Here is a 19,141-nt window from a genome sequence, read left to right on the forward strand (position 1 = left end):
CACAGGCTGCAGAACTGTAGTACTTCTTGCTTCTCAGTTTACTGATATTTATGTTATCTTTTTCATTTCTTAGGAAATGTAATAGACACCAAGATAAATAGCATAAAAGTGTTCTTAAATTTTCATTCACTATGAATAAGGAATAATTTATGAACACAAACTCTAAAGTAGGGTAGTATTTTAGGCAAATGTCTAGCAGTTACATTCTGCAGTGTTATCTTTATAATATTTTTTTAAGTATGTCAATAAGTTAACCATTATAGAATTCTTCTATTAGGCCAGAAGATCTGTTCGTGTATGTGTAACTTTCTTTGTGAGAGTCTTTGTTGTAAAAATAGGAAAAAAAAATGGAGAAAGCATAGCTTGACAGGCCTTCCCTTTCCCATGAAGGCTAGGTTTTTGTCCCATAATAATTCAGCAACTGTATACTCCCCCACGGCCTGAGGCACCTGGCTCAGTGGATGAGTCCTCTTTTCAGTCAGTTCCTGGCCTTGGCCTGCCTGAAACAACCCTCAAAGGTTGATTCTATCTCAGAAGTAGTATTGAACACCCCTGCCCTGAAGAAAATGCTTTAATTCATTCCAGGCCAAGTGACAAAGAACTCTAAGCACTGAGCTTTATCAATAGGTATTTTTCTAGAAACGTCTAAATTGGAAACATCACGACTCAATTTTACTTCAGCAAGTTAAGAGTAGGTCCAAAAATCACTGTGAGAAAGAGAATCTGTATGTGCCCTTCATCCCATACCTTTACTGTTAGTACTTCTTAGAATATGTAGTCTTCTTACGTTTATGGGGCTCCATAGTGTAGAACCTGATATTTTTGCCTGTTTGAGGGTAAAAAACAATTATGGTAATGACAAGAGAGACAGAAATACATAAAAAAATGTAGAAAACCTATAAAGCAGTTTATCACAGGTAAACAAAGCCTTTAAAAAGCAGTCTCAATTAATTACTTGAACTGTTGGCTTGAATTAGATTACTTGAATCAGATGGCTGTTATCTGAGATAAATGTAAATATTTTGCATCTGGGCCAAAAGCCAAATGCAACATAGAAACTGTTCATAGGAGAAAGCAGAGCAAAACAAAACAAAAGAGAAATAGTATAAAGGGCTTTAATACTGCTTTAAATTTCTTGCTGATATCTAAAGAGTGTGTTTATAAGAGAATTAGTGTAGAGTGTGCTGAAGAATATTTATTGAAATAGTTGTAGAAGGCAAGTTAGAACGATGATGCAGGCAAGTTAGAACAATGATGTTTTGTGGCAGATGGAATTTGTATAACTCCTCTTGTAATCTGTGTTGTCCTGGCATCTCCAGAGACGTTTAATAAAACTGGCCATAAAGAAAAGTGAGCTTGATCATATTTAAAAAGATATCTCCTGGGGCTTCCCTGGTGGCGCAGTGGTTGAGAGTCTGCCTGCTGATGCAGGGGACACGGGTTTGTGCCCCGGTCTGGGAAGATCCCACATGCCGCAAAGCGGCTAGGCCCGTGAGCCATGGCCACTGAGCCTGTGCGTCCAGAGCCTGTGTTCCGTAACGGGACAGGCCACAACAGTGAGAGGCCCGTGTACCGCAAAAAAAAAAAAAAAAAAAGACAGTAATATGTGAAAAATAGTGTCTCTGAGATGATTGATAGGTATGAGTGTAAGAGCAGTTCATGAAACAAATTTTTCATTGTCACAGTCTAAGATACAGCAGGCTGATGAATAAAAGAATATTAATTATTCATAAAGAATGTCATATACCCTGACTTTATAGGTCATATTATTAATAGAATCCAAATTCTAAAGGATTCTCTATCTCTTCAGTATTGTCATTTTGATAGTTTAGCAAAGAGCATGGTTGCTCTTGTTAAAAATACATATTCTGAAGTTAGGTTGTTGGAACTTGTATTAGTAGATTGTAGCATGTTAAAACTTTTTTCTAATTATAAAAGTAACATATATTCAACATAAAAATTTTGGATCACATGAAGAAGTACAACAAACACCACCTGAAATCCAAATACCCAGAAATAACTATTGCTGTTATTTTTGTAGATACACTTCTCTGTCATGCTTTTTCTAATATCATAGATATTTTTGTCATTAAAATTTCTTTATAAATATCATTTATTATAAACCTCTTCTCATAAGGTTATACCATAATTTATAGCCGTTCCCCCAGTAGTTTCAGATTTTACACTATCTTAGATAGCAGTGGGAAGATGAGCTTTATATGTATTTTTTTGTCTGCATTTCTGCCCTTTCCTTAGGGTAAATTCCTAGAATTGGAATGACTGGATTAGAATACCATTTGAGACAGAGCCAGGACTAGGGTGAGGTGAGCATGGCAGTTGCTTGGGGCACAGAATTTAAGAGGGTGCTAAAAATTAAATGATGAAGATAACATTTTAATGCAATATATTTAAAAATCAAAAGTTAATGCAAAAAAAACCATCCATAATGAACCACATGTAAATACTAGCTGTAAGATATATTTTTAAGTCAGAAATATATTTACTTTAGACCTTTCTGGTATATGTTTTTTTAATCCTTTATTGTTGTTCAGGTATAAAACTGATTTAAAAATAAACCCATTCCAAATTCATTCTTGTTACTGGTAGGAAGGGTGTTTTTCATCTCGTAGGTAGCTACATATGAGGAGATAAGTTAATTCATTAGAAGTGTAGAACAGGGTGAGCCAACATTTGCTGTAAGGACCAGATATTTTTGGCTTGGTAGGCCATAAAGTCCCTGTTGCAACTACTTAGCTCTACCATTGTAGTATAAAAGCAGCCATAGAATATAAATAAATGAATGTTATTTATAGAAATATGAAATATAAATTTCCTATAATTTTTACATGTCACAAACTTCTCTTTAAAAAATTTTTTTTTACCATTTAAAAATGTAAAATCAGTTCTTAGCTCTCAGGCTATGCAAAACAAGTGGCAGGCTGGATTTGACCACGAGCCATAATTTGCTGCCCCTGATGTAGCATATTTGCTTTGCTGTATAATTTTAATTTTTTTCACTAAATTGAACTTTATAAAATAATTTTATTTTATCATAGCATACCCCTTTAATGTGAATAACAGGATGATTGGGGGGTTGGGGGTGTTTTGGTTTTTTTTTTTGGTTTGATTTTTCACCTGAAGCTGAAAGTCTGTTTTTTGTTTTTAAAAATTCTTCTGAAAGAGATACTTTGAAAAAAAGGCTCCCTCTTTTTTTTTTCTTACATATTTTAAGAACTTAAAGAAAATACACTTAAGACAAAAGAGTATTCTTAGTAAGACACTTCAGAAATTCTTGCTCTACTGAACTTTCTGTTCACAGGTGGAGACATACTACGCCTTGACACACTTTTAGAATGGTGGCGAGAAAAGAATGGTTCCTTCTGTTCCCGACTTATTATCATATTAGACAGTGAGAATTCAACCCCCTGGGTGAAAGAAGTGAGAAAAATCAATGACCAGTATATTGCAGTGCAAGGAGCAGAGATGACAAAAACAATAGATATTGAAGAAGCTGACCCACCGCAGCTGGGTGACTTTACAAAAGACTGGGTAGAATATAACTGCAACTCCACTAATAACATCTGCTGGACTGAAAAGGGACGCACAGTGAAAGCAGTGTATGGTGTGTCAAAACGGTGGAGTGACTACACTCTGCATTTGCCAACGGGAAGCGATGTGGCCAAGCACTGGATGTTGTACTTTCCTCGTATTACATATCCACTAGTGCATTTGGCAAATTGGTTGTGTGGTCTGAACCTTTTTTGGATCTGCAAAACTTGTTTTAGGTGCTTGAAAAGATTAAAAATGAATTGGTTTCTTCCTACCGTGCTGGACACAGGACAAGGCTTCAAACTTGTCAAATCTTAATTTGGAACCCAAAGTGGAATATTGTTGGGAGTTCATTCTACCAGTTATCACTAACTTGCCATTTTTTGCATATTGTATTTTTATTTGTAAAAAATATCTTGTTACTTCTGTAGCTGCTCTCATTTTGTCTTTTCTCCAGTAATTATGGTATATGTAAGGTGTTGGGAATAAGCACTATTTTATACTAAAAATATGTAGGGAGTCACAAATGTTGACTTTGTAAATGCATAAGAGATGTTAAAAATAATAACAATGCACTTTGAGGAATGTTTGCATATGCCTCTGATTAGAAAGAAGACACTCTGCTCTGCAGTGGCCAATGAAGAATTACTAATGCCTTATTTTCTAGGCATAGATTAAAGAATGTAAACCAGACAATTTGTTTACTATTATAAGAAAACTACCAATTTGCTTACAGAAGATTATTTTTTGTGAACAGTAGGTTTGAGTTCAAGGCCATTTGAAGAATTACAAGCTCTCTCTCAGAAAAGGGAAAAAGGAAGAAGTCTGCTTAAAATGAATGCAAAATTTGCTTGTAGTCCATCACGTTTAGTTTCTTGGCTATGACCTGTTATCGGTATCACAGAGAAGCCCAAATCACTGTTTAAACAGGTCAAGACATTCTTCATATAGGTAACTGTAAGAAGCTAGAGCCTACAAATTGCTCCTTCATGCATTGTTAGGGGCCTATGAAAGCACTGGCAGTTTTAAGGGTCTTTCTCAGGGTAACAATGTTTTCTTAATGAACAATGTTTCCAGCTGCAAATTCCTTCCAAATAAATTGTCTTCCCTTTCAAAAAGTAATCTTAAGAAGTTTAGCCATTTGTCGTTGATTTAGGCTATTTTCAGTACTGAGAAATGATTTTGATCTCTATAGAGTTAATGCTCTGTCATGAAAACTATTTTTCAGATCCCCATTAGTGGTAACACTTTTTTCTACTGAAGGTCAAAGGATTGGAAACAGGTGATTTTTCTTCATGTATACATGTAATGTATTATGTAAAAAAGTATTCATATTGGCAATTTTACTTAAGCATAATGGTGTGGTTGTAATTTTTAAAACTTAATGCAGTGTTTTCTCGGATTAAAGCAGGCATGGATCAGGGTATCTCCTAAGAGGTAATTTACCTCCTATTCCCTTCCAATAATCCTTACATTCTAAGTTTTCATCTCTGAGAAATAACAAGAAGGGAATAGAATTAAATTGGGGGATAATCTAATCTTTGTTGTTTAAATGGTGTGACGTCTCACCATTAAAGCCGTTTTTTCCAGCCTCAGAGAGAGTAAATAATGCCTCTACCATCTTCTACCTGGTGACTTGAAGTTTTAGTTAGGAAGAAGTCACTTAGCGTCAGGGAACTTGTATACCACTATCTATGCAGCGTTGTTATATAGAGTCTGATTATTTCTGCGTTTTGAGTATGATTTTCCTAATGTTCTGAATAAAATTTTGTCAAAAATTAATTTTTCACATAATGTGCAAATAACAGTTATTGAATGTTTTAGTGTATTAAGAGAGAGAGTCATAAAAAATGTCCAAGTATTAGAGTTCATGGTTAGTAGCACGTTGATTTAAAATTTTCCAATATTTGGTTACATATTTATATAAACATCATCCAAATGAAATAGTATATAGTGTTTCATTACTATTCAAAAATAGTGTAGCAGACAAGCCAAGTGTTAAAATTATGAGCTTACAGCTAAAAAACAGTTTAATTAACGTTAAGTAAAATCATCTTTTAAATTCTGAGCCAGTATTAAGCCAACTAGCTTTAACTAAAGTGTATCTCTTTGAGAAAGCCAAACATAAAAGTATATCCTACATTCTTTATAAAGTGATACTAAGATTTTACTAAAAATCACATTCAAAAGGTAGCAGACATTTTTACAGCCACAAAGCTAATATTTTGATAAATATTTTCTATAAAGTACAACCAAAAAAGGTCTGGGCTAAAAATGTGACTTGAGCCTATTTATTAAGTTTGATGAATTCTCCTACCCATACAAATAAGACACTATAAATGACTCTTAGGAGATGGCATCCTAAATTAAAGATGCCTATTTAAAAACATTCAAGTATGATAAATGATAGTATGGAGAAGGAATATTACAGGAAGGCTAAATTGATTGGTTATTTTTACCTAAAGATTAAAAAACAGACCTGACAATGAGACTAATTTTCTTATGGCTTCCATTTTATATATCATGTTTAGGAAGGAGTTACTTGAAGTGATAGAATTTATGTTAGGGCAAAATTTTACCATTCCACTAAAAAGAGATAACATGGAAATGTTTTTCAACATAATGTTGACTTAATTTGTTTCCTTATATGATACCTTGCTAAAACCATAAAAGACTCCCCTCTAAAAACATCTTTTTCAAATGTATACACTGTTATGTGATAAATTAAGGAGTCAAGTTCTTTTTCTCATAAGTTTTTGGTTATGTTATTATTTCATTCAAAAGTTTAATTTGCTCTGACTAAACTCTTGGGATATTTGGATTTATCTTTGCATAGCTTTCTATCTCACTCTTCTTAATAAATATGAAATTCTATAGACAAGACCTTTTTCAGAAAACCATTTTTATGAACACTTTTCATAAATTACATACTTTTTAAAAGTTACATTGCTAATTCAAATGCATTTATATTTAATGCATTAGTGGGTAGAATTTTTTTGGAGTAAAATCTTCACTAAAGTCTATTTGTAACTGTACATTTTGTTTGTAAATTTTGGCTTGAATATATTTGCTGTTTTGGATACTGCATTTTTTATAGGTATCCTTTCACATTTAGAGCATAGTCTCTTTCAAAATAATGTTCTACATTACCTTTCCACAGGTGATGTGATAGTTAATATTATGTATGCCAAAAGAAAATGGCTTAATTTTAAGCATGTGATTAAGTATATTTGATAGTAAGTGCTCAAAGGAGTTAGATCTGTCAGTACTTTTGAACATCTCCTCTGTTGGGAAGTAACTAGACTGTCATCTCTTTTCAGGCAGAGGCTTGCACATCTTGGTATTTCTGGTACACAATTACCCAGAAGAGTGCCTTGCCTATAATTCTTATTATTTAAAAAATATTTTTGACTGAGTGAATGAATTTAGACTCCTAATGAGAAATTGGAATAACTTGATTGTAAATTATTACATTTTCTTGACAGTTTTACCTTAAGTGGATATTATTTCAAGATCCTCATTAAATTAATAATTACCAAAGACAGTTACAGAATCAGTGAAAGGAAAACTAATATCACATTTGTAGTTAAAGAGCCATAGGATCAAGATTAGGGAAGGAAAAACTTTGTTTGAATGAAAACATAGCTGATATCAATCACCAAAAAGTGGCTTTTTGTGGGTTGAGTCCCTTTTCCTCATGTCTCCAATATGATTAAGGTTGAATCTTTCATTGATTTCCCATTAGAAACATATAGACAGGTTGGAGATTTATCACAAATGGAAATTATTGAAAGAAAGTCTGACAGATGAACAAAGAAAGAATTCGGCTGTGCCTGTCACTGACAACTAGACTGTAAAATCAGAGAAAATGGGCCTGTGAACATAAGCAGGTTCAGGACAAGTTAGGGAAACTAAAATTATATCAGCTTTGGAGTATCCTCACTAGTTGCAACACATAGGTGTACAGTATGATACAATGAAATTTAAGCAACAATTGTTCTGAGCAACTATTTTGATAAAGTAATTTACATTTATGTTTTTTAGGAAATATTACTTAGACCAAAGATGATTCAAAATTGAAATCTGTAGGCTAATCACTAAGGTTTCTTCAATATTAATATGTAGAAACCCTTTTGATTGATTTAAAAGTCAAATTGGCCAATCATCTTGTGTGATGACCTCAGTATTTTTTTTTTAAGTATCAACTTAAAATAAGTAGAGTAAGTAGACAAGTTTAGTAAAATTCTGTTGTTACTGTTTGGTTTGGACCTAAAAATCTTGATCTATCTTAAATCAGTGTGGCAGGGTCAGTGAGAAATATGGCATATCTCCCTAGATCAGCAATATTTACTCCATGTGAAGTAAAAATATTTTTATATTAAAACATACCAATGTACTGAGCAATATTTGCATTAATTTTTAGTGTAAATCACAAGACTTCAAAGCATTTTAATATTGCACTAGGTCCTTTGTTCTCCTTACTGCAGAACACTGAAGATTCTTTGGACACAATTTTGGACGTTAATGATACTCTATATTAAAAAGAAAAAAAATCCTTTGTCTTATGTCCTGGAAACACAAATAGCACGATGAATTTTCGCTAAAAAAATAATTTTGTTTGAATATATATGGAACTTCAGGTGGGTACTGTTTTAATGCAGTTTTATAATAGATATTTCTAGGTTCTTTGGAGTCCTTATACATACTGATTTCTTGTTCTACACAACTAGGTATTGGTAAGGAAAGTGGGGTGAGGACTTTGATTTGTAATCTACATCCCCATGCATTCATACTCATTCTGACCTATTTCTCTGCTATCTAATTAGAAGAGATACTACTCTTTCCAAAACCTAACCTTTGGATTCCTTTCCTCCTTTCTACATAAAACTAATTCATCAATAACAATAAAAGTGACAATGGCTATCATCTGTTGAATGTTTTTTTATGTTCTAGGCACTGTGCTAACCACTTCTGTATACATGATTTCATTAAACCCTCACAACCACCTTTTGTGATGGATGTACTTTTATTTTATGAATGAGGAAACTGAGTCAATGAACTTAAGTAACTTTCCCCACATGACACATCTATGGATAAGAAGTTGGGTCTCAAACTCAGCTCTAAACCAGATTTTATGTTGTGGGGACTCCCACATACCAAGAAAAGGAAGGTTTTACTCGGGTATGTATACCTACATACCCTTTGGAGAACTGTTTGTGTATTTTGTCAAGGGGGTAGACACCTGGCTATAAGCATGTAAGCATAGGGAAGAGGGACAATTGGTCAATATAAAGACCTTCAATTATTAATTGTACTAATATCAGCCCCACTTCTCAGCTCCTTCCTTAATTTTCTAGCAGTCTCTGATGCTAGAGCCTTTCTGGGGTTGTACTGGACTGCTCAGACACACCGCCCCAGAAGCATATTCTGGGAGGCTGCTAGGCTAGTGCTTGCTTTTCTCTGCCACCCAGTTCATACTCTTTTATCCATTTTGTCTTTGAATGTGTGCTGAAATCTCTGGTCTGATAATAGATCCCCCCATTCCCTACATCTTGATGGTATAGTCACTTGTTTATTCCTTTAAACTGGAGGAGAAGATATAGAGGCATGTGTTCACTATCTTGAACTCAAAGCCAAAGTAAGTTTCATTAAAAAAAAATGGTGAGGGCTTCCCTGGTGGCGCAGTGGTTGAGAGTCCGCCTGCCGATGCAGGGGACACGGGTTCGTGCCCCGGTCCAGGAAGATCCCACATGCCACGGAGCGGCTGGGCCCGTGAGCCATGGCCGCTGAGCCTGCGCGTCCGGAGCCTGTGCTCCGCAACGGGAGAGGCCACAACAGTGAGGCCCGCGTACCGCAAAAAAAAAAAAAAAAAAAACGGTGCAATTGACTTTTACTTCTGGTTTGTATATAAAATACAAAAGAACTTTGATCCAGTGGAAACATTAGAAAAATTCCAGGTTAAAATAAACATACTCTTTATTGGAGCTGCTGCAGAATAGTACATACAAACAAATCTAGGGGAAATAAATCCCAGAGAGCAATAAATTCTTCATAAATAAGCAGAGACTGCAGCAGCTTCTATACCTGGGGCAAATGCCTGCCTTGAGTGCTAGCTAGTATGTTAGAATCGGAGCTGCCATGGACTGGGAGATTTTGCAGGAAAGAGGAAACCAGGCAAACTTTTGACAGCATTGTGGGCTGGTGAGATGGGTCTGCAAGGGCAGTAAGCACTTGACCCAACAATTCTGCCCCCTTTCCCTGGAATTTTGCCAAGAAAGTGGCAGTGGAGGAGAGCCTCATAAATGAAGAAATTCATGCAGCTTTGCACATCACACTTAATTGCCAGGGTTGGAATCAAATATGAATCTGAACTATGTAAAACAGACTTATTCCGGTTAAAACACTAAAAAGATCAAATCACTCAGTATCTTGGCAGATAAGGCATGGGAAGTTAGGGACTGGGCTAACTGAAGGTGAACTGAATCTGATTAAAGCTTCTGCCCAGCTCTGGCTCAGGTAAACCTGTGGGAGATTCGGAAGGGTAAGTCCCTCACCTAAACCACCTAGAATGAAAGGCATGCCATTTCTGAACAGACACAAATTACACTTTTCACTGTTCTTATATGCATAATACAGAATACATTTTTTTAAATTATAAGACATGAAGAGGGGAGGAACTGGACCCATTATCAAGAGTAAGCAGTCAAAAACTAGACTTGTAGATTACTAGCACACAAGAATTTTCAAACCAAATGGATATTCTAGGACTAATAAATATGTCAGAAAACTTTAAATCACTGGATGGTACTTGAGGGTGAGGGTTAGTCCCTAGCATAGGGTGTCAGAGTGTGGCAGGAACCACAAAGCAGAGCTATCTGGCATAGACTAAGGAGGACATCCACACCAGGGACAAGGGAAAGATGATAATGGGAGATTGGTTACATAAGCATGGATTTATCAAACATGAAAATATATTTAAGATGATGGGAGCAGATTCTTCTGTTGAAGAAGGGAATTGCAAACATGGAAATGGAGAGAGCTAGAATAGTCACTAAGGTGTTGGATTCGAAGAGGCAGTATTAGATATAGAAATTAATAAGATGTAAATATGTGTAAGGATATGTGTTTATGTTTTTATACATGTAATCCCTAGCTTTGTTTACTAAGAAGGTCTGAGATTACCAGTGCCCCCATAGCAATGAACACACCTAGATCCCAGATCATGGCTTCTGAATATTATTCTCCACTGAAAGGATCCAGGGCTCTTTGGAGAAATAACTGATTACTTCTGATGAGCCTGGAATATGTTAGTTCCAGAGAGCTGGGACAATTTGAGCGTTAGGAAACTAAGTGCCCTTACTAAGTGCCCATACACACATATATGTATAACTATATGTGTATATGTATACATATATACATATGCATACATACTTCATGACTTTGATGAACAGGACAGTAATGTTAAAGAGGCAGAGGAGGAACCAAGATGGAGGAGTAGAAGGACGTGCTCTCACTCCCTCTTGCGAGAGCACCAGAATCACAACTAGCTACTGGACAGTTGTCAACAGGAAGACGCTGGAACTCACCAAAAAAGATACCGCACATCCAAAGACAAAGGAGAAGCCACAATGAGACGGTAGGAGGGGTGCAATCACAGTAAAATCAAATCCCATAACTGGTGGGTGGGTGACTCACGACTTGCGAACACTTATACCACAGAAGTCCACCCACTACAGTGAAGGTTCTGAGCCCCACGTCAGGCTTCCCAACCTGGGGGTCCGGCAATGGGAGGAGGAATTCCTAGAGCATCAGACTTTGAAGCCTAGTGGGAATTGATTGCAGGACTTTGACAGGACTGGGGGAAACAGAGACTCCACTATTGGAGGGCACACACAAAGTAGTGTGAGCATCGGGACCCAGGGGAAGGAGCAGTGACCCCAAGGGAGACTAAACCAGACCTACCTGCTAGTGTTTGAGGGTCCCCTGCAGGGGAGGCAGGGGGTGGCTCTGTTTCACTGTTGGGACAAGGACACTGGCAACAGAAGTTCTGGGAAGTGCTCCTTGGTGTGAGCCCTCCCAAAGTCTGTCATAAGCCCCAACAAAGAGCCCAGGTAGGCTCCAGTGTTGGCTTGCCTCAGGTCAAACAACCAACAGGGAGGGAACACAGCCCCATCCATCAGCAGGCAAGTGGATTAAAGTTTTACTGAGCTCCGCCCACCAGAGCAACAGTCAGCTCTACCCACCATCAGTCTCTCCCATCAAGCCTCTTAGATAGCCTCATCCATCAGAGGGCAGACAGCAGAAGCACTACAATCCTGCAGCCTGTGGAACATAAAACACATTCACAGTAAGATAGACAAGATGAAAAGGCAGAGGGCTATGTACCAGATGAAGGAAAAAGATAAAACCCCAGAAGAACAATTAAATGAAGAAGAGATAGGCAACCTTCCAGAAAAAGAATTCAGAATAATGATAGTGAAGATGATCCAGGGCCTCAGAAAAAGAATAGAGGCAAAGATCGAGAAGATGCAAGAAATGTTTATCAAAGACCTAGAAGAATTAAAGAACAAACATACAGAGATGAACAACACAATAACTGAAATGAAAACTACACTAGAAGGAATCAATAAGAGAATAACTGAGGCAGAAGACCGGATAAGTGACCTGGAAAACAGAATGGTGGAATTCACTGCTGCCGAACAGACTAAAGAAAAAAGAATGAAAAGAAATGAAGACAGCCTAAGAGACCTCTGGGACAACATTAAATGCAACAACATTTGCATTATAGGGGTCCCAGAAGGAGAAGAGAGAGAAAGGACCCGAGAAAATATTTGAAGAGATTATAGTCGAAAACTTCCCTAACATGAGAAAGGAAATAGCCACCCAAGTCCAGGAAGCACAGCAAGTCCCATACAGGATAAACCCAAGGAGAAACATGCTGAGACACATAGTAATCAAACTGGCAAAAATTAAAGACAAAGAAAAATTATTAAAAGCAACAAGGGAAAAACAACAACATACAGGGAACTCCCATAAGGTTAACAGCTGATTTCTCTCTCAGCAGAAACTCTACAAGCCAGAAGGGAGTGGCATGATATACTTAAAGTGATGAAAAGAAAGAACCTACAACCAAGATTACTCCACCCAGCAATGATCTCATTCAGATTACATGGAGAAATCAAAAGCTTTAGAGACAAGCAAAAGCTAAGAGAATGCAGTACCACCAAACCAGCTCTATGACAAATGCTAAAGGAACTTCCCTAAGTGGGAAACACAGAGAAGAAAAGGACCTATAAAAACAAACCCAAAACAATTAAGAAAATGGTCATAGGAACATACATATCGATAATTAGCTTAAACGTGAATGGATTAAATGCTCCAACCAAAAGACACAGGTTTCCTGAATGGATACAAAAACAAGACCCATATATATGCCGTCTATAAGAGACCCACTTCAGACCCAGGGACACATACAGACTGAAAGTGAGGGGATGGAAAACGATATTCCATGCAAATTGAAATCAAAAGAAAGCTGCAGTAGCAATACTCATATCAAATATAAATAGACTTTGAAATAAAGAATGTTGCAAGAAACAAGGAAGACCACTACTTAATGATCAAGGGATCAATCCAAGAAGAAGATATAACAATTATAAATATATATGCACCCAACATAGGAGTATCTCAATACATAAGGCAACTGCTAACAGCTATAAAAGAGGAAATCAACAGTAACACAATAATAGTGGGGGACTTTAACACCTCACTTACACCAATGCACAGATCATCCAAAATGAAAATAAATAAGGAAACAGAAGCTTTAAATGACACAATAGGCCAGATAGATTTAATTGATATTTATAGGACATTCCATCCAAAAACAGCAGATTACACTTTCTTCTCAAGTGTGCATGGAACATTCTCCAGGATAGATCACATCTTGGGTCACAAATCAAGCCTCAGTAAATTTAAGAAAATTGAAATCATATCAAGCATCTTTTCTGACCACAACGCTATAAGATTAGAATCAACTACAGGGACAAAAATGTAAAAAACGCAAACACATGAAGGCTAAACAATACATTACTAAATAACCAAGAGATCACTGAAGAAATCAAAGAGGAAATCAAAAACTACCTAGAGACAAATGACAATGAAAACATGATGATCCAAAACCTATGGGATGCAGCAAAAGCAGTTCTAAGAGAGAAGTATATAGCTATACAAGCCTACCTCAAGAAACAAGAAAATCTCAAGTAAACAATCTAATGTTACACCTAAAGGAACTAGAGAAAGAAGAACAAACAAAACCCAAAGTTAGCAGAAGTAAAGAAATCATAAAGATCAGAGCAGAAATAAATGAAATAGAAACAAAGAAAACAGTAGCAAAGAGCAATAAAATTAAAAGCTGGTTCTTTCAGAAGATAAACAAAATTGATAAACCATTAGCCAGACTCATCAAGAAAAAGAGAGAGGACTCAAATCAATAAAACTAGAAATGAAAACGGAGAAGTTACAAAAGACACCACAGAAATACAAAGCGTCCTAAGAGACTACTACAAGCAACACTATGCCAATAAAATGGACAACCTCGAAGAAATGGACAAATTCTTAGAAAGGTATAACCTTCCAAGACTGAACCAGGAAGAAATAGAAGATATGAACAGACCAATCACAAGTAATGAAATTGAAACTGTGATTAAAAATCTTCCAAAAAACAAAAGTCCAGGACCAGATGGCTTCACAGGTGGATTCTATCAAACATTTAGAGAAGAGCTAACACCCACACTTCGCAAACTCTTCCAAAAAATTGCAGAGGAAGGAACACTCCCAAACTCATTCTATGAGGCCACCATCATCCTGATACCAAAACCAGAGAAAGATACTACAAAAAAGAGAAAATTACAGACCAGTATCACTCATGAATACAGATGCAAAAATCCTCATCAAAATACTAGCAAACAGAACCCAACAACACATTAAAAGGATCATACACCACAATCAATTCGGATTTATCCCAGGGATGCAAGGATTCTTCAATATACGCAAATCAATGTGATACACCATATTAACAAATTGAAGAAGAAAAACCATATGATCATCTCAATAGATGCAGAAAAAGCTTTTGACAAAATTCAACACCCATTTAGATAAAAACTCTCCAGAAAGTGGGCATAGAGGGAACCTACCTCAACATAATAAGGGCCATATATGACAAACCCACAGCAAATATCATTCTCAATGGTGAAAACTGAAAGCATTTCTTCTAAGATCAGGAACGAGACAAGGATATCCACTCTCACCAGTATTATTCAACATAGTTTTGGAAGTCCTAGCCACAGCAATCAGAGAAGAAAAAGCAATAAAAGGAATACAGATTGGAAAAGAAGTAGTAAAACTGTCACTGTTTGCAGATGAGATGATACTATACATAGAAAATCCTAAACATGCCACCAGAAAAGTACTAGAGCTATTCAATGAATTTGGTAATGTTGCAGGATACAAAATTAATGCACAGAAATCTCTTGCATTCCTATACACTAATGATGAAAAATCTGAAAGAGAAATTATGGAAACACTCCCATTTACCATTGCAACAAAAAGAATAAAATACCTAGGAATAAACCTACCTAGGGAGAAAAAAGACCTGTATGCAGAAAAGTATAAGACACTGATGAGGGCTTCCCTGGTGGCGCAGCAGTTGAGAGTCTGCCTGCCGATGCAGGGGACATGGGCTTGTGTCCCGGTCTGGGAAGATCCCACATGCCACGGAGCGGCTGGGCCCGTGAGCCATGGCCACTGAGCCTGCACATCCGGAGCCTGTGCTCCGCAACAGGAGAGGCCACAACAGTGACAGGCCCGTTTACCGCAAAAAAAAAAAGACACTGATGAAAGAAATTAAAGATGATACCAACAGATGGAGAGATGTACCATGTTCTTGTATTGGAGGAATCAAATTTGTGAAAATGACTATGCTACCCAAAGCAATCTACAGATTCAGTGCAATCCCTATCAAATTACCAATGGCATTTTTTACAGAACTAGAACAAATCATCTTAAAATTTGTATGGAGACACAAAAGACCCCAAATAGCCAAAGCATTCTTGAGGGAAAAAATCGTAGCTGGAGGAATCAGACTCCCTAACTTCAGAGTATACTTTAAAGCTACAGTAATCAAGACAATATGGTACTGGCACAAAAACAGAAACATAGATCAATGAAACAAGATAGAAAGCCCAGAGATAAACCCACGCACCTATGGTCAACTAATCTATGACAATGGAGGCAAAGATATACAATGGAGAAAAGACAGTCTCTTCAATAAGTGGTGCTGGGAAAACTGGACAGCTACATCTAAAAGAATGAAATTAGAACACTCCCTAACAGCATAAACAAAAATAAACTCAAAATGGATTTGAGACGTAAATGTAAGACCAGACACTATAAAACTCTTAGAGGAAAACATAGGAAGAACACTCCTTGACATAAATCACAGCAAGATCTTTTTTGATCCACCTCCTAGAGTAATGGAAATAAAAACAAAAATAAACAAATGGGACCTAATGAAACTTCAAAGGTTTTGCACAGCAAAGGAAACCATAAACAAGACAAAAGGACAACCCTCAGAATGGGAGAAAATATTTGCAAACAAATCAATGGACAAAGGATTAATCTCCAAAATACATAAACAGCTCATGCAGCTCAATATTAAAGAAACAAATAACCCAACCAGAAATGGGCAGAAATAGACATTTCTCCAAAGAAGCCATACAGATGGCCAAGAAGTTCATGAAAAGCTGCTCAACATCACTAATTATTACAGGAATGCAAATCAAAACTACAATGAGGTATCACCTCACACCAGTTAGAATGGGCATCATCAGAAAATCTACAAACAACAAATGCCTGAGAGGGTGCAGAGAAAAGGGAATCCTCTTGCACTGTTGGTGGGAATGTAGATTGATACAGCCACTATGGAGAACAGTATGGAGGTTCCTTAAAAAACTAAAAATAGAATTACCATATGATCCAGCAATCCCACTACTGGGCATATACCCAGGGAAAACCATAATCCAAAAAGACACATGCACCCCAATGTTCATTGCAGCACTATTTACAATAGCCAGGTCATGGAAGCAACCTAAATGCCCATCAATGGACAACTGGATAAAGAAGAGGTGGTACATATATACAATGGAATATTACTCAGTCATAAAAAGGAACGAAATTGAGTCATTTGTTGAGACCTGGACGGACCTAGAGACTGTCACACAGAGTGAAGTAAGTCAGAAAGAGAAAAACAAATATCGTATATTAACGCATGTATGTGGAACCTAGAAAAATGGTACAGATGAGCCAGTTTGCAGGGCAGAAGTTGAGACACAGATGTAGAGAACAGACGTGTGGACACCAAGCGGGGAAAACCGCGGTGTGGTGGGCATGGTGGTGTGCTGAATTGGGCGATTGGGATTGACATGTATACACTGATGTGTATAAAATGGATGACTAGTAAGTACCTGCAGTATAAAAAAACAAACAGACAAACAAAATAACTAATACTAAACTTTCTTTGGGTTATTTGTATGGAAATATGTTAATATAAATGTTTCAGACATTACATGAAATTTCTAAAAATCTTATATATTCTGGTATAATGTTATAAGTCATAATTCTAGTTATTACTTTAAAATGTATATCTCAGAAATAACTAGATTTCCTTGTCAATTGCATTATTATGAACTTTCATCAAATCTTTAACCGTGGTCATTTTTAAGTCTTTTGTCACTTACAGACAGTTCTGTGTGTACTGTGATGGTTTTGCAAATATTTTCCTATAAAAGGGTTTCATCTTCAAGGAATTCATGGAAAAGTCTCTGACAAGTACAGGTTTTTGGTAACTGACTATACTGCTGAACTGAATGAATAAGCATTTTCAGAACTCTAATGGAAAACTGATGAACTCATAAAAGTGCTAACAAAAGATCAAGATGAAAAAAATTAATTACACAGGACTGAGTGAACTGATGAGGGTGATTATAATTTTTGTAACTTTGTTTGAATAAAAAAAAATATCCCACAAGGACTCAGAGGCAAAAAATATACAAATCAATTTTCACTGCAAAGTAAAGGAGCTGTTACAGTGGAGGATTACTGGACTGAATGTCAATATTATGACATAGTATGAATGTGTTTCGTGTTTGGTAATTGCAATCATTGTTGCTTTTGTTGTGGTCATCTATTTACAATGCTTGGTGTCAGTCTATTTATCTCTTGTAAAAATAAAATACAGTGTGTGTGTGTGAAAAACAAAACAAAGACAAAACAAAAACAAAGAAAAATAATGCTCTATTTTACATACTTAATATCTAATTTACAATACATATTATATAACACATTTATAGCATATATATTATATATGCATAAATTAGAACATTATTTTCCAAATGGACTAGACTATGTATATAAAAGACTACACACACACACCAAGGAGAAGACTTTTTAAAGAACAAAAGGACTGCTTTACTTCTTAAAAAAAAAGAAAAGAAAAAAACAAAGAGGCATATTTTAAAAAATCAGTAGAGGAGATAAAATAGAATACTAAATATATATACATATATATGTGTATGTATGTATATATTTGATTAATTCCAAAGAAGGTAGGAAAGGAAGAACAGAGAACCATTAAGAAAAATAGAAAACAAATAGTGAGATGCCAGATTTAAAATTAAGCTTATTGATAATTATATTGAATATAAATGAAGTAATGGCTTCAATTAAAAGTGAGAGAGTTTTCAAACTAGATCAGAGTTTCTCAGCCTCAGCACTACTGACATTTTAGGCCACGTAATTGTTGTAAGAGGTGCACTGCAGACTATTTAACAGAATCTGTGGGCTCTACCCACTAGATACCAGTAACACCATCCCTTTCCCTTCAGTTATGACAACCAAAATTGTCTCCAGATATTCCCAAATGTGCCCTGAGGGACAAAATCAGCCCTGATTGAGAACCACTTGGCTAGATGAAAACCAAGGCCAACAATATGCTGTTTACAAAAAACCACATGTTAATTATAAAGACACAGATAGTTTTAAAGGAAACGGATGGGGTAAAGATGCAAATATTAACTGTAAGAAAGCTGGTATGACTATATTAATATCAGACAATGCAGATTTGAAGACAAAGGGCATTTCCAGAAAAAGAGATATTTCATAATGATAAAAACAATCTACCTATCAAAAGGACTTAAATGTGCATGCACCTAGTAACAGAGCTTCAAAATACATGAACCATAGATTGACAGAAACAAAGAAAAAAGACAAAATCTATAACCATATTTGGAGACTGAAACACTGCTCTTTCATTAACTGCTAGAATAACTAGATGAAAATCAGTAAGGTTATACAAGATTTGACGCTTTTAACCAACTTGACCTAAATGATACTTCTAGAATATTACAGTCAACAACTGCAGAGTATATAGTCTTTTCAAGTGCACCTGGAAGGTTCACCAAGATAGACCATATGCTGGGCCAAAATACGAGTCTCATTAAGTTACAGATGACTGCAATCAAACGAAACACTTTCTATGAAA

At 36.1% G+C, this 19,141-nt stretch overlaps 1 protein-coding gene across 3 annotated transcripts in view; it reads left to right on the forward strand.

The window, feature by feature from the left end:
• The window catches only part of TMEM168 (transmembrane protein 168), a 49,255-nt gene extending 44,584 nt beyond the window's left edge, over positions 1-4,671 (forward strand). For all 3 annotated transcript variants that reach the window (XM_060156821.1, XM_060156823.1, XM_060156822.1), the window contains exon 5: positions 3,320-4,671. In XM_060156821.1, coding sequence (XP_060012804.1) covers positions 3,320-3,867 — 548 coding nt within the window. In that variant the 3' untranslated portion in view covers positions 3,868-4,671. The remainder of the gene's footprint in view (positions 1-3,319) is intronic.
• The last annotated feature ends 14,470 nt before the right edge of the window (positions 4,672-19,141 follow it).

This window comes from Lagenorhynchus albirostris, chromosome 8, assembly GCF_949774975.1.
Source record: "Lagenorhynchus albirostris chromosome 8, mLagAlb1.1, whole genome shotgun sequence".
In the NCBI taxonomy this organism is placed as follows: domain Eukaryota; kingdom Metazoa; phylum Chordata; class Mammalia; order Artiodactyla; family Delphinidae; genus Lagenorhynchus; species Lagenorhynchus albirostris.